The 15,098-nt window shown below is 35.0% G+C and overlaps 2 protein-coding genes across 2 annotated transcripts; both read left to right on the top strand.

Moving 5' to 3' along the window:
- The first annotated feature begins 1,337 nt into the window (after positions 1-1,337).
- On the top strand, positions 1,338-3,417 carry LOC108194490 (gibberellin 20 oxidase 1-D). Its single transcript, XM_017361444.2, has 3 exons — positions 1,338-2,287; positions 2,378-2,699; positions 2,833-3,417. The coding sequence occupies exons 1-3, from the start codon at positions 1,743-1,745 to the stop codon at positions 3,091-3,093; spliced, it is 1,128 nt and encodes a 375-aa protein (XP_017216933.1). The 5' UTR covers positions 1,338-1,742; the 3' UTR covers positions 3,094-3,417.
- A 4,501-nt stretch (positions 3,418-7,918) lies between these two features.
- Positions 7,919-12,551, top strand: LOC108194491 (ribosomal RNA small subunit methyltransferase, chloroplastic). Its single transcript, XM_017361445.2, has 10 exons — positions 7,919-8,277; positions 8,383-8,532; positions 8,932-8,988; positions 9,281-9,376; positions 9,629-9,724; positions 10,406-10,490; positions 11,153-11,205; positions 11,732-11,815; positions 11,895-12,005; positions 12,084-12,551. Exons 1-10 carry the CDS (start codon positions 8,041-8,043, stop codon positions 12,177-12,179), a joined length of 1,065 nt encoding a protein of 354 aa, XP_017216934.1. The 5' UTR covers positions 7,919-8,040; the 3' UTR covers positions 12,180-12,551.
- Positions 12,552-15,098: the final 2,547 nt, after the last annotated feature.

Raw genomic sequence — 15,098 nt, 5'->3', positions numbered from 1 at the left:
GTAATAACTAATAACTATTAAGCATGTGATATTTCTTATTAAGCTAAAATTCCAGAGTAACTGCCTATGACAAACTTAATCAGGGTTGAACCTTACAAAAGTTTGTATACTTTAACTTCCCCATATTCGATCTAGCTTCCTGACCCCGGATATTACAATTTAATTTACGATAATTTTCATATGAAATCAATTATCAATATCATGAAATTCAAAACACAAAATGAATCCCTTGGCTTTGGCCTAACGGACATTCTTCTCTTCTTGATGATTAGAAATTGTTGGAGACACGATGAACACTGAAAATACTTTTCTAGCCTTTGGAATATAAAGACATAGTTTCATCCTTTGGAATAGACTATTGACAAGTGTTGTACTCTAAACTTTAACAGTTATTACACAAGTAAATATATTATTTCCCTTCCAAGACAAAGAATAAGTTACTCAGATCACTACCAATCACTTTCTTAAGGATAAAATACATATATAGGGATAAAATCTCGGAGAGCAAAAATATCTTTTTAAACCTTAAAAAGGCACTGCCTTAAAAGTATATATATTATTTATCTATAACAAGACAAAGGTCCTACACTGCCTTGAAACTCAAAGCATAGTAGCATACTGCAATTTTGATCTCTTTGTGTTATTTGACATTGATTTTCAATGTGCCTAAAACAATTAAATTTACTAACATCAGCTTCTAAATCTTAAAAGGGATTTGGTCCACGGACAACGTTGAATAGCAACCAAATGCCTCAGTGTTTCATTGCAGTTTCCTTGGTGAAACATTGAGGAACGTGAAAGCTTCCGCTGCAGTTGGTTGTTATTCAACGTTGGCCGGGGAACAGAGTTTCCTCAGTGAAACATTGAGGAACGTTAAAGCTTCCGCTATGAAATATTGTTGCACTTGGTTGTTATCCAACGTTGGCCGAGGAACAGACCTTGAAAAAAGGGGGAAACATAGTTAGAACTATCATATATGAGTTCAAATGAATGCATGAACTTCTTTCCCTTTCTTCATGGTAACAGCAGAGGTCCCAAAAATTTACAAAATGAAATATCGAATAATTATGTGGAAGTACTTAATCATCCCTATATTAACTTTAATCTTGCACATCTCGGATTCCTATAAGTGCTTTACTATCAAAAGGACTTGTGAACAGTTACAGTTCTCAACCTCACATAAGCTGGCTTATGCTGCAGGACAAAGGTGCTGATTTGGTTTATCTATAAAAATATGCTTGCCATCATAGAAGCTTTAGTGATTGGAGCTGATAAATTAACAATCCTGGCCCAGGACAAAAACATGTCTTGCCAATACATAATCCTGCTGGAGGTATCCCATGGAAGAGAGCTTACTGTGACTCTACATTCTATATAAATATGTGCATTAACATGCCTATATCTATATGTCTTATGTCACATTTCATTATATATTACTATCTCTGCATTACCCTCTAGATAGAAAAACAAAAACACACACAGGACGTAGTGTCATGCACACTAAACTGAGAGGGATAGAGAAGAAAGATTCAATAGTGAACTCTTTTTAATATTCCAGCTTTTGTTAACCGACTTCTCCAAGAAACGGCTTTGGCTTTTCTCTTCGACTCAATTGCCACCTTATTACGATCCTATCTTCTCTAGTTCCTACCAACAATCCTTCTACTTTGAGGCTTGAGCTATACCATACATACATATATATAAATAAGACCCCTGTCCATTTTTTAAGTACCTGTTCAAGCATGCCAATGCCATCTCCTGTATCACTCAAATCTCGGTCTTCGCCAACAAATGAAACAAAAAAAGAACTGGTATTTGACGCATCCCTTTTTCAACATGAACTAAACATACCTGCACAGTTTATATGGCCTGACCATGAAAAGCCATGTTCTGATCGATCACCTCCACTTGTTGTACCACCCATCGACTTAAAAGGGTATCTTGCTGGTGATCCCTCTGCCATCTCAAATGCCATAATGCTCATCAATGAGGCCTGTCAAAAGCATGGTTTTTTTCAAGTTGTGAATCATGGAATTGATTTGGAACTGATAAATGAAGCTCACAAGCATATAAGTGGCTTCTTTGGAATGCCATTCTTGGAAAAGAAAAGAGCAGAGAAAAAGGCCGGCGATATTTCTGGATATGCTAGTAGCTTCACTAACAGGTTTTCTTCAAAGCTTCCATGGAAAGAAACGCTCTCTTTTCGATATTCTGCTGATCAACAATCTGCCAACAAAGTTGAAGATTATTTCACAAATGCAATAGGTGAAGATTTCAGGCAGTTTGGGTAAGAAGCTTACTGATAAAACTCATATCAATTATGCTATTTACGACACATAATAGTTCTGTATTTAGTAATATATTTTTATTTTTGTAGAAGGATTTGTCAAGAATATTGCGAAGCTATGAGCAATCTGTCTCTTGTTATCATGGAGCTTCTTGGAATGAGCCTTGGTATTGGTCCATCATATCTTCGGGAGTTTTTCGAAGGAAATGACTCCATAATGAGATTAAATTACTATCCTCCTTGTCAGAAACCGGATCAAACTCTAGGAACTGGACCTCACTGTGATCCTACATCCTTGACCATTCTTCATCAAGATGATGTTGGTGGTCTTGAGGTGTTTTTTGACGATAAATGGCATTCTATCCTTCCTGACAAGGAAGCTTTCGTTGTAAATATTGGTGACACGTTCATGGTAAGTTCACTATTAGTAGTCTAACTCTATCACACACAACAAAAGATGTTGGTAGTCAAGTAATTTTCAAAGCTAGTTGTAATTCTAAACAGCAAGGAAATATACTAATGTAGTTCTGTGATTTCTTTTTCAGGCCCTATCCAACGGAATTTACAAGAGTTGCTTGCACAGAGCTGTGGTAAACAATTGTACACCAAGGAAATCTCTTGCATTTTTTCTTTCCCCTAAGATGGATAAGGTGGTAAGGCCGCCAGAAGCGCTGGTTCTGGACAGTGCAAGAAATTTCCCTGATTTCACATGGTCAACTTTTCTCGAATTCACACAGAAACACTACAGATCAGACATGAAAACACTTGACGCTTTTGCACACTGGCTACAAGATAGAAACAAGTAATACAAATATATAATGTGAACTAAGTTCGTGTTGGAAGGAGAGGACAGAAGAGATCAACAAAAAGGGGAGTAGCTAAAGATTTTTTAGCTGTTAACGTCCTACAATGTACTGGTTAAGAAAGAATTAATATTTCGAAAGTTTAAGAAAGAGGAAAAGTTATAGAGTGAAACGAGTAATGAAGCGAGTCTTGATTTGTGCTTTGATTGATTAGGAAGATACAGCTTAGCTTAATCTTGCTTGAAGACTATTTGCAAGTTTCTGGTTGTAATTTGACAGTTTCATGTGAATATTTTGCTTGAAGACTATCGTTAAGTTTCTGGTCTATATTTGATACTTCATGTCCAATATCTAATGCCTTGATGAAACATACTTACTATATTACTGCAATCCGTAACAGGAAATGTGTAATCAGATAAAATTACGACATATGTATTAGAAGGATCCATATTTTTCCAGAAAACATTCATGTCCCATTAGAAGCAGTCCAACAAGCTGTTTTTAAAAGAATATTACGCACATCACATAATACTGGTACGCACATTCTTTGAAGAATTTGTAAAGAGCAGCAATACTGCAGCATCTTAAGGGCAACTAGTCTTTGATATTACGACACAAAAGAATATATTGGCAACTAACTAGTTCACTAGAAAAGGACAGCATAATGTATGATATGTCAAAGGATCTAAAGTCACTACCTTTACAAATGGTCTGGAAGTTCAAGATTCAGGCAAAGCCTTCAATGTTGGACTGAGAAGTTTTGTCTCCAGTACATTGCAATAACATTAAAAAGACTCGATTTTCAATGATTCAGGAAGATAAAATGCGAATTAAGGAACAAAGTTTATTGTTAGAAATAACCAAGTTGGTTCAGCACACCTGCCTAGTGGGGAGTATGTTAACTTGTTTACAGAGAATCATTTCATAAATATTCACTCTAAATATTCTTGTCTTTACGTCAATGGCTCATCGTGTCTTCTATATAAGTGAACATTTAAATTTTGGATTTTTGTTGCAAAAACATCTTTTTCAAATCAAAGAACAACAATCCCACATTCGGAAACCACGGTAAGGAATTATATATTTAAGAAAATTATTTATACCACTGTATTTCTCCAGTGCATTCCAAAGCAAAATTTCCAATATTTATATATCCATCTGTCATTCTCTCTAATATGACGAGTTTGTCCAGAAACTCGAGCTCTAACCTGTAACATTAACATTTGTGATACGACTTACGAGCCTGTCAATCACTAAATTTTTTTGTCTCTGTAATATTCTACTTGCAAGAGTAAGACATTGGTATATGAAAGGGAAGGATAATAGGAAATTAGGAATACATTTTAAGAAAAGCTTCAGGACAAGTAATGATCCAACAGATCAGACAATTATATCTGAATGAAGTTTTGAAATAAAGCAAATTTATTGATCAAAATTGGAATTCTATAAGATATTGGAAAAGTATTAGTGACAAATAGTATATTAGCATCGCTCCAGCAGATGCAATATGCATAATACTGGAAGAAGGCAAGAAGCAGCTACATACTCAATATGGCACTATCTGTTAATTAGTAATCGAAGTAAAATTCTGCTATATACCCCCAAAGTTCATTTCACATTTCTTTCGAACTAAAGTATACAGTAAATGCCCTGGAAAAAAACTGTAAATCTGCATTGGGTCCTGGTCCCTGACAACTGGTTGTCAGGGACAGATTATTTAACACACACTTCCAGGGGCGTCGGATCTATATTTCAAGGGTCCAGATTAAAACTTCGTTTTTTTAAGTATCCGCTATAATTTTCCGCAGATAGGAAAAGTTCCTATCCGCGGAAAATTATAGCGGATACCTAAAAAAACAAGTTTCAATCCAGACCCTTGAAATACAGATCTGATGGTAATGGAGTTGTGTGTTAGATAAAGCCTCCCTGACAATCAGTTGTCAGGGACCAAAACCCATCTGCATTTTACAACACTTCTAAATGTAGAATTACTTATTATATATTATACTAGAATAACTGAACTCTTATGTAATTTGTGTTGATAATAGTTGAACATCAGTGATTTGAGTTTAAAAGCAGACTAGGCAGTCTCATCTGAGCCACTCCAGTATAGTTATGTACAGTATTCTATCAAACCAGCTTAGGAGGGTCAAGAGGGGGTATCAAGGAAACCTATGTTACTCGTACTCGTCTAGAAGTGTCCAACATGGATATGTGTCCATGTGTCGGACTCAGCACTATTTTGAAAATTGTGCATGTTTTTTGCTTAAATTAAGTGTCCAAGTTCAAGGGTTGAGTGTCCGACACCAGTACTTGAGGCGAAATGAAGAAAACAGGGTCTGTGTACATCAAACCATCCTAAGGCCCTACTCTCGATTTTCGGGGGAGACATACAGGAATAGAGGGAGAGACTGACTTAGAAAGCGGCACCATAAAGGATATGTTCAAAGCTTTAAATAGTAAGTATTCCTACAAATATGACTTGTAAGCTTTTGGCAAAGTATGTTAAGAGAGCTGCTTAGCCATTATTCTGCCAGTGACATGTCACGAAAAAAGAGGAATTTATTCGGTCAGCACTCAAAATATTTGAACACCAACATAAAAGTTATCCCATTAGAGATAAGATTCAAGATGATAGATGTATGACTCAAATTAAACTACATAATAAAAGTAGCATCTATATAATTCTTTCAACCTTTTGAGTGGGAATGATGACATGGAATCTTTTCTTCTAGTATGTTCTAAACTGCTAATTGCCTAAAAAGGTCAGTACTTGATAATTACAAACACTTAATTTAACTAATGTGCTTTGTTGAGTGCGATGGGATAGCCACGTTGATAGGCCTTATCATCCGTTCATCTCAAATTTTGGGTTTGGTTCTCGTTCGTTCTAGATTCATCTAATAATAGACACTACTTGTAAATTTCTAAACTTTACTAAAAAAAAGCAACAACAAAAAAAACTAATGTGCTTTGGATGCTATCATGCTAAGAACTTCATCTGATGAAATTTGGATTGTTTATAATAATGGTGACCAATTGAAATTATTTTCTTTAAAGAATATGTAGTTCAACAACAAACCCTAAACATGACAAAACTTGAATAAACCTTGTCTCTTCTCCCACCAGCTTTCTCCTTGATCTCCTGAATTAATTTGGAACAGATTTTAACATCTCACCAATGTACCCTGTAAATAAACAATAACGTACAAGCCATTAGCCACAAGATCATTTGAGCTGTTATCTTAGTTTTTTAAGAATAGCAAGATTTCAAGAATACAAGATCAATTCATAAGCAAATAATCCCATCTTTCACTGTACGGGTATTTAATCTAAGTTACATTATTAACTATTAGTATAATGCTTTCTAAAAGGAGGCCAAAAATTAATCGGTCTAAAACGAACTCTGATAATATATTAATTGACCAATATTCTTCAACACTCCCCTCAACCACACGATCGAACAAATATACATAACAAACAAGACATGCAAACAAACAATTAAAATAAACAAACAATAATATGCAATTGATCTTTAAAAAAATGGGATTGAAACCATGCTACATAGAGGACCGGCCTGAGATCTATGGGGCCATAGACGAAATTGAACTTTGAGGTCCTAATATATATCAAAACGCACATTTTGTCGGTCTATTGTCAGGACCACCTTAGCTACATTTACGAGAAAACCGATATTACCCTAGTCTTTCTCAAATTTGTTATAAGACCACAACTTCTAGGAGTATAAAATCAAGAAAGACAGAGCAAAGAACAAAGAAAACAACCAAATAACAAATCAAAAAATATACATGGTCCTAATCTCTTTTTAACTACATAATAGATTAAGTCATCACCCCTAGTGACCTTTGAGTGACCCTAATCACTGCTTAATCTCACTCATTCTTGTATTTTCTACCTAACAAAATCCATTAATTTGGGAGATTAATTGTCCTACAAAATTTAACAATGTAGGCCTGTTGGGGTTCTGATCACTTACAAGGAAAAAGACAACAAAAAACAAGCTGTACATGCAAAGCACATGAAAGAAAATTAGTGTATGTATAAATCATGGGCTATGAGCCTATGATAAACAACTAATGTTTAGTTCTTGTTCAAGAGACAATGTTAATGTGATGCAGCAACTCAACCGAAAAATTAAAATTTAAAAATATTTATTTTTGTTAAAAAACCGTTCTGCATGAGCTGGAGGGTACAAGAATAAACGTGGGCTGAACTTTATATATAAGTTAAATTAGATAAAACCTGTAAAGCTTAAATTAATTTTTATTTTATTTTTTATGAATATTGTTTTTTTTTTAAATTTACGAAACTGAACTTTTAATTTTGTACAAGTAAATTCTTGTAAAGGTGTTTATGGGGCTGGGCTTGTGTATGGACTATGGACAAGTCAGAACAGTAGTTTGGAGTCTTGGACCGAAAGAACAAGATATGGAACTGGAAGCAGATTTAACCAGCTGGGCCAGCTCAATTGGACAGGACTTGCTATTTATTCTTTACCCTGGGCAAGTGATTTCTGCACGTATTTTAAAGTTTCTTAAAATTATATTCAATTATTTTTATTTTTTTATTATAATTGATGTTTAAACATTTATATAGAGGAAAATTTTTAAAAAATAAATATCAAAGAATGTTTATATGTAGTGTCTACCGAGCGAGAACGATCGGGTAAGAGTTTATCCTCTGTCGTAACAGGTTTGACCCCGGCTCAGCTCGAGATTTTCGTATTTATCAAAAAAAAAGAAAATTGTCTACAGGGCATTAAATGCGAGAAATAAGAAGGACCGGAGTAGTTTTCCATATCCGATGAAAGGTTATAAGTAATAATTATGTTTAAATTTAAGTAATTACAATTAATTAACTTATTATTCAGATAATGATCGATGAATTTATGAAGTCGAACACAACTAATCAGTTTGATTCTCGAACACAATGTCAACTACCATGAACACTTCACCACCACTGTCTACCTCTTTTATCTACACTGCAAAACACAATTTATCTTCACCTCCATCACAACACAACACTTACACTAGAACAAAAACAAAAACATGTGTTTTAGTTAAAGCAAGAGCTGAAGCAAAACCCAGAAGCCAAGAAGATGATTACCACGGAACTCTCAAGGCCCTCAATTCCAAAGGCCGTAAGCCTCGGAAATCTCTTGGCCAGGTGAGGAAATTTCGTGTTTGAGTTCAGTGAGGACTTTTATCAAACAGGTGGTGTGCGGTTTTTGGATTATGATTTTTTGTTGTTTTTTTTTTTATGTTTTTGCAGCATTATATGTTGAATTCTTCTATAAATGAGCAACTTGTAGCTGCAGCTGATGTGAAGGAGGGAGATGTGGTTCTTGAAATTGGGCCTGGGACTGGCTCTCTTACGAATGTTCTTGTTGATTGTGGTGCCACTGTTCTTGCTATCGAAAAGGTTTGATTGTAGCCTCCTTGTTTTTTTATGCGAAGTAAGGTTAGGTTTAATGGTTGAGGATTTTGTATTTGCGTAAGAATTATAAACATGGGTTTGCTGGTTCCAAGGATGATCTTAAGTAAGTTACCTAAGTTTAAGACATTTTTTAATTAAGATATACAGGGGGAATGTACTATGATATCACAAAATATTATGCGAGTTACCGAAGATCATCCTTAGGCCCATTTTTCTCTGATAAACATTCCATATTGTTTATAAATATTCTTGTTGAGTATAGAAGGAGAGAGATTAACTTCGAGAGTTATGAGTTCTATTTTTACCTTTTATTGATGAGTGTAGTTTTTTAATGCTTAAAGAAATCATGTCATTGCCATGACTTATCTTTACATTTGCGTGTAGGACCCTTACATGGCTGAAATTGTGAGAGAAAGGTTTGCGAGTGTTGACACTGTCAAGGTATAATCCCCCTTCCTTTTCCCTTTAATTTTAATAACTGAAATTTTCCATGCAATCTATGCGTGCATGATCAGTATCTGGATAACTTTTTGTTTTAATGGCTTTTTGGTATGACCTGGTGATGCATACTTCTGGTAGATTAAGTGCTAAATAGTGGTAATAGATTTAGATGATTGATAAAGATTGTTTGGGTTATAAACCATGTTTTACTTTGTTTCTGATCGTGTGAAATTGTTGTTGGCAGACAGCCTGGTGATCTAAGAGTTCTAACATTTTCAATAAAATGTTGTAGGTTTTGCAAGAAGATTTTACAAGATGTCATGTTCGCTCCCATTTGTTACCTTATCTGGAAGGTAATTCATTGAATAGAAGTTCACAACATGCTAAGGTAAAACTTCTATCTCTCTTGACTTCTTTCTATTTCCTCAAACTTTTATATATTTGTTATGCGTCATGGTAAAATTTGGTCGGTGTCTCTTTTGGCCATTTTTTTTACAAAGTACTTCTGCTCCTGAACAAAACAATAAATTTTTATTATGCTAAATGCTAAGAAGCCTGCAACTAAAGTGGAGGATCTTTCATATTAAATACTTCCGGAAATACACATATTAAGATAGCTAATTTAGCTAATACTTTGCAGGTAGTCTCTAATCTTCCATTTAATATCAGTACAGATGTAATCAAGCTTCTTCTTCCGATGGGAGATATTTTCTCAGAAGTTGTTCTTTTGCTCCAGGTACAAATTACTTATTCGAAGTTTGAAAATTCTTTCCATATATCACCTGCCTTCTATATGCCATAGAATGTTTCAGAAACTTGATGTGTTTGTTTCCTTGACTGATTTGATATTAAATTACTTCTAAACCGTAATCGATTGTTAAGTAGTGATTTCATTTTAATCATTTATTTATAGTTGCAAAAGAGAAGGAATTGTATGTATGGAGTTAGGGGGAGGCACTTGTTATAGAGGGTTAGTCTTGGGGTACCGTGAGATGTGCGAATATGTCATTTATATGTACTAGAATGTACTAGAAAATGGCTGAGTTGGTTTAATGTTTCAGATAAAGGATTCAAACCTTAGTCTCTCAACGATCTCAAATTTATTTTATATTATGCATTTTTGGAATTAAAACTGTCATTAAAATTTTCAGAGCACCTGAAAGTCACTGCTACCTTTGCTGCTATATTGAGAGCTTAAATATTGTTGTTATTTATCGAAATTATAGTTGTTGATCTGTTATTACAAATGCTGATACCATCTTCAAAAATTTTAGATTATGTCTGTATGATTAAGGACCTAGACAGTGTAGGATGTAGCGAGTCTAGTAACAATTAGCTAGCTTACAGATTTGGAGAAACAGCTTAGGAATAGACAGTATATTGTCAATGATCTGTTGTCATTAAATGATGTTTTCAGGAGGAAGCAGCTTTGCGTCTGGTGGATCCATCTTTGCGAACATCTGAATATCGACCTATAAACATTTTCATCAATTATTATTCAGGTAATTTGCATGATTCAAGAAACTTTCAACTAACTTGAGATTTTTATACGGCTTAACAAAACAAGAGAATATGCATTGAAGATTATTGAACACTCACTTCCTCTTATAGTATCTTTTCATTCGCTGTCATGCCCCCGAAAGATTGCTTTATACATCCTCTAAATTAATATCCCTAAGTAGTGTAAAAGGATTTTCTTCTTTGTTATTATTCTACCTCGTGATTGCTCTACTCGGATGAAGGAATCAAAACAATTGCTAAATATATATCCCCTCCTCCCTCTTCATACGGAAGGGGTGCTAAAATTACAATTTATATTCCAAGTCCAACCCCTTTGATTGATTGTGCTGATGCTTTTCAGCTGACCTTCTTGCTCTAGAAAGTTCTCTTGCTGCGATTTAGGATTAATAAAGTGTAGTGCAACCAATAAAATAGTGTGCCTTTGTGTACTGCAGAATTCCAGGTTGCATGCCTGTACAGACAACTTGGTCTAACCATGTCGAAGCTTGTTCATGAATCTTAATTTATTTTTTTTGAAAATATTATGGAGGTGATATGTCATAATGTCACTATAACATGTCAGAACAATAACAATAGAAAATATGGTACTTGAAAAATAGTTCAGGTATTCTAGTAAACTTTTTTCTTATCATGATTGCCGCAGATCCTGAGTACAAGCTCAACGTTCCAAGGACAAACTTTTTTCCTCAGCCGAAAGTAAGTGGTCAAATAGTTTCTGTAAATTGTAAGAGTTGTACTGATGCTCTTTGCGGTATATGCTGCACTTGCTAGTAAAAATCATTTATTCAATATTGGGTTGTCATCTGATAAGTAATGGTTTAAATTTGGACTTGTTTGTTGGCTAGCACAGACATGTGAAGTTATCTGCATATATAGCCATTTTAGCTTGAGCCAAATCACATTAAAATATTAGCACGTAAATTAACTCGACTTCTAGAAATTTGAAATTACAGAAGCAAGGAATTTTTACAAACCAGTTGACACAGTTATATAGGAGGGTGCACTTGGTTTGATTAGGTGCACCATAGTTGCTTACTGATGATATTCTACCTAGAGCAGTGGCTTACTAAATATTATTCTTCCTAGAGCAAAAACTTGTACTAAACTAATATCCAGAACTGTTAAGTATTTTTTGAGGACTGAATTTTCATGTTTGTAGGTTTCTTTGTATAAGGCATAGGCTGCGCACTCAGTGAGCTGATCAGTATTTGTTCTTGTATAGGTTGATGCAGCAATAGTTGCATTCAGGTTGAAGCAAGCTGTAGACTACCCTACGGTTTCCTCAACAAAAAGCTTTTTCTCGATGGTCCGAACCAACTCAAAATGTATCAATAGCTTTATATTGACCTTTTTAGCCTAACATGTGCTAGTCTCTTATGGTTTAGGTAAATTCTGCATTTAATGGGAAACGAAAAATGTTGAGGAAATCACTCCAGCACATATGCTCGGCCTCTGAGATTGAAGAAGCGCTAAAAAACATTAACCTACCAGCAACAGTGAGCAGAAAAAAAAGTTGTTACATATAGATTCTCGATACTTACATTTTTCCTTACTCCGTAGACTTATTTTTGCAGTCAAGGCCAGAAGAGCTGACAATAGAAGATTTTGTGAATTTGCATGCTGTGATTGTCAAGAATGACACCTTTGTCTACGATGGACTTGAAGATTAATACCCTTGCAAACTTACCACTGTTTGGCTAGCATGCAAAGACTATGGCTCTCAACATGGGAACTCATAGTGATCGTCTATACATAACTTGAGATGCAGATTCCGAAGCTGCAAGAGCACCGCATCCTCTACGACACTATTTACAGGATAATTCACGCCGGCATATAGTTGGGATGGGATTCGATCAACAGAGTTAATTTGGAATCACAACCCTGTTAGCAGAGAACTTCACATAGAGAAAACGACACACGTTTCTGCTTGCAAGATGGGATTTTCAACATGTATTCTTGGTAATCCTATAATGAATTAAAATGTATTAACCTTGTTGTTGTGACATTTGATAATTATAAGACGCCAAAATGTATTTGGAACATTGTTGTTGAGTCGCTCGACTAGTCGAGCAATCGGTGTGCAGGGCTCGACTGGGCTGGTCGACTAGACAAATATAAGTATTTCGTCCCACTTATGACAGAGTCGACCGGTGTTTATAATAAAAAAAATAAATAAATAGAAGCCCAGTTGCATAAATCATAAAACCCATTTGTATTAAAACCTAACAACGAAAGTCCAGCTTCCTCTCGTCGATTCCAAGCCATCTCAGTCGTTTTCGACTTCGATTGAATTGATTCCATTCTACCTCTTCTTCTCTCCAGGTAAACTCTTCATCCTCTCCTCTCACACACACACGCTTATAACACATGTACACACACACAAACACAGTTATATATATGCAGTTATCCACACAAACACTTACAGAGTTGCAGCAACTTTGTTTAATCTATTATTACTTACATACTCAGTTATTGCTTACACTTACACACACTTGCACACTCTGTACTCAGTAGTCACTAGTTGCAGTAGGATTGTTTAATGCCAGTACACACACACAATTAAAATAGCTTTGTTTAATCTGCAAGATTGGCTGATGCATTGAACGAGGCTGTTTATGCATTGTTAAAAGTGAGAATTTAGAAGTTAGAACACACATATATAATTTATTACACATATAAATATAAGTATATATAATATATTATTAAATTTTACCTTGTCGACTAGTGTCGACTAGTCTACGACTAATCTCGACTATTCACGACTTGTCTTGTTGGAGAGGCTGGTCAACTCGACTTGACTTACCAACACAACAACCATGATTTGGAATATCAAGTTATCATCTTTAGACATGATTTATTGTGGAGTAACTAAGCTCTTGGCAATCTTCTTTCTTCACTCCCAACTCCAGAAAGCTTTTCTGCATTAGTGCAAGAAAGGCATCTGCTCCCCCAAGGAAGGAGCTAGCAAATCTGATCTGTATCGCTATAGTATCATCAGAATTGACATTACGGCTCGACTCCTCACTCAATACTGTTTTACTAGGTTCTGGTGTTATGTCATTCTTGACCGCATCTATTAGGACTCTAATTTAGACGTCTTTAGGAAGTTTGGGAGCAATATATTAATTTGCAGTTAAGATGGCTTCCCCCACATTAATTTGCACTTAAGATGGCTTCCCCCAACAACAACTGTGGAAGCTAGAGCTTAAGCACATCGCATTCATCATCTCTTTGAGAGTGCGATTCTTCTTGCTCATCCACTCCATTTGACCGAGGGGAGTATGGTGCAGTGACCTCATTGATTATACCACGTTGTGAACAGTATTCCCCAAAAGGTTCGATGTATTCACCTCGACGATCACTACATATCATTTTGATTTTCTCTTTTTATTCTCTCAACTTCTTCTTTATAGATTTTAAATTTGTCTATAGCTGTTGTCTCGCAACTTCTTCTTTATAGATTTTAAATTTGTCTATAGCCTCGTCTTTGCTTGTAAGCAAATATACATAGCAGTACTTCGTACAATCATCCATGAATATAATAAATTACTTATTTCCTTTTCTAGTGGGAGCGAATATCAAATCACATATATCTCTATGTATTAGGTTCAACACTTTAGTGTTTCTTTCCACACTTTTAAAAGATGAGACAGAAAACAAATGACTTAAACAAATTCGAGTTCAGTGCAAAACTGTCTTCTTAAAGTGTATTCCTCCTCACAGTATGTGTAGAACAATTGCTTCCCAGGAGAAAATGGATTACGATGTTGTTAAAGAAGAACGACACCGCCAGCGAGTTAGAAATCGAGCAATAGAATTAACACCAAAGGAGAGAGGACAGAGGAAAGGTGTGACGGCTAGGTATTTGTGAGATGATCTACCCTAACAACCTAACAACCTAGAGGAATATATAGGTGCCGCGAGATTTGTGCGCTACACTTTTCCATACAAACTACTCTATTCCATAAATAATCTAAAACAGAATCAGATTAATTTATATTAAGATATACATCATATCAATTGATCTGAAATAAAATCAAATTAATGTATGTCAAAATATTTGAGTCCAATCCTAGTAGAAAATAATAATTTCTATTATTGAGGACGTATCTTTGAATTGTCTTATCTCACACATCTCTTAGTCATAATGTTTAAAATATGACTTGTGAAAGTGGGACTTATATACACACATTTTTCAACACATCCTGCACATCCTTTATAAGTCTCTGTTAGAGGACCTCACCTCTTGAATCTCATGACTTAGACCTTCCAGAGATATATTTGTTTCTTTGCATCATGTGCATTTCTAAATATGGGACTTGAATGTTGGCGCATGATCTTGTTCATCTTATCCTTCACATATCATACTCTAAACAACATATATTGGGTTTGTTTGATTTAATAATACTCTAAACGACATATATTGAGTATGTTTGATTTAATAAACATACACCGGTGCCAAACATATAAATGAGTTAAAAAAAAAATAGTGACACTATGAAGTGCGCGCGGATGCCCTGGGTGGTATCTTCAAAATTGGATCTCATTGAAATCGCATATGCATTTGTATTTTTTCATTAATCTGCAGA

This window comes from Daucus carota, chromosome 7, assembly GCF_001625215.2.
Source record: "Daucus carota subsp. sativus chromosome 7, DH1 v3.0, whole genome shotgun sequence".
In the NCBI taxonomy this organism is placed as follows: Eukaryota; Viridiplantae; Streptophyta; class Magnoliopsida; order Apiales; family Apiaceae; genus Daucus; species Daucus carota.
The sequence above is the reverse complement of the archived record's forward strand: the minus strand, read 5'-3'. Positions and strand labels throughout refer to the sequence as shown.

Bases quoted from the DNA above. Each gene is read 5' to 3' on its own strand.
- LOC108194491 (XM_017361445.2), top strand. From the start codon at position 8,041: ATGTCAACTACCATGAACACTTCACCACCACTGTCTACCTCTTTTATC. The intron at 8,533-8,931 runs GTTTGATTGTAG...ATTTGCGTGTAG, and splicing joins CTGTTCTTGCTATCGAAAAG to GACCCTTACATGGCTGAAAT. The intron at 11,206-11,731 runs GTAAGTGGTCAA...GTTCTTGTATAG, and splicing joins ACTTTTTTCCTCAGCCGAAA to GTTGATGCAGCAATAGTTGC.
- LOC108194490 (XM_017361444.2), top strand. From the start codon at position 1,743: ATGCCAATGCCATCTCCTGTATCACTCAAATCTCGGTCTTCGCCAACA. The intron at 2,288-2,377 runs GTAAGAAGCTTA...TTATTTTTGTAG, and splicing joins GAAGATTTCAGGCAGTTTGG to AAGGATTTGTCAAGAATATT. The intron at 2,700-2,832 runs GTAAGTTCACTA...TTTCTTTTTCAG, and splicing joins ATATTGGTGACACGTTCATG to GCCCTATCCAACGGAATTTA.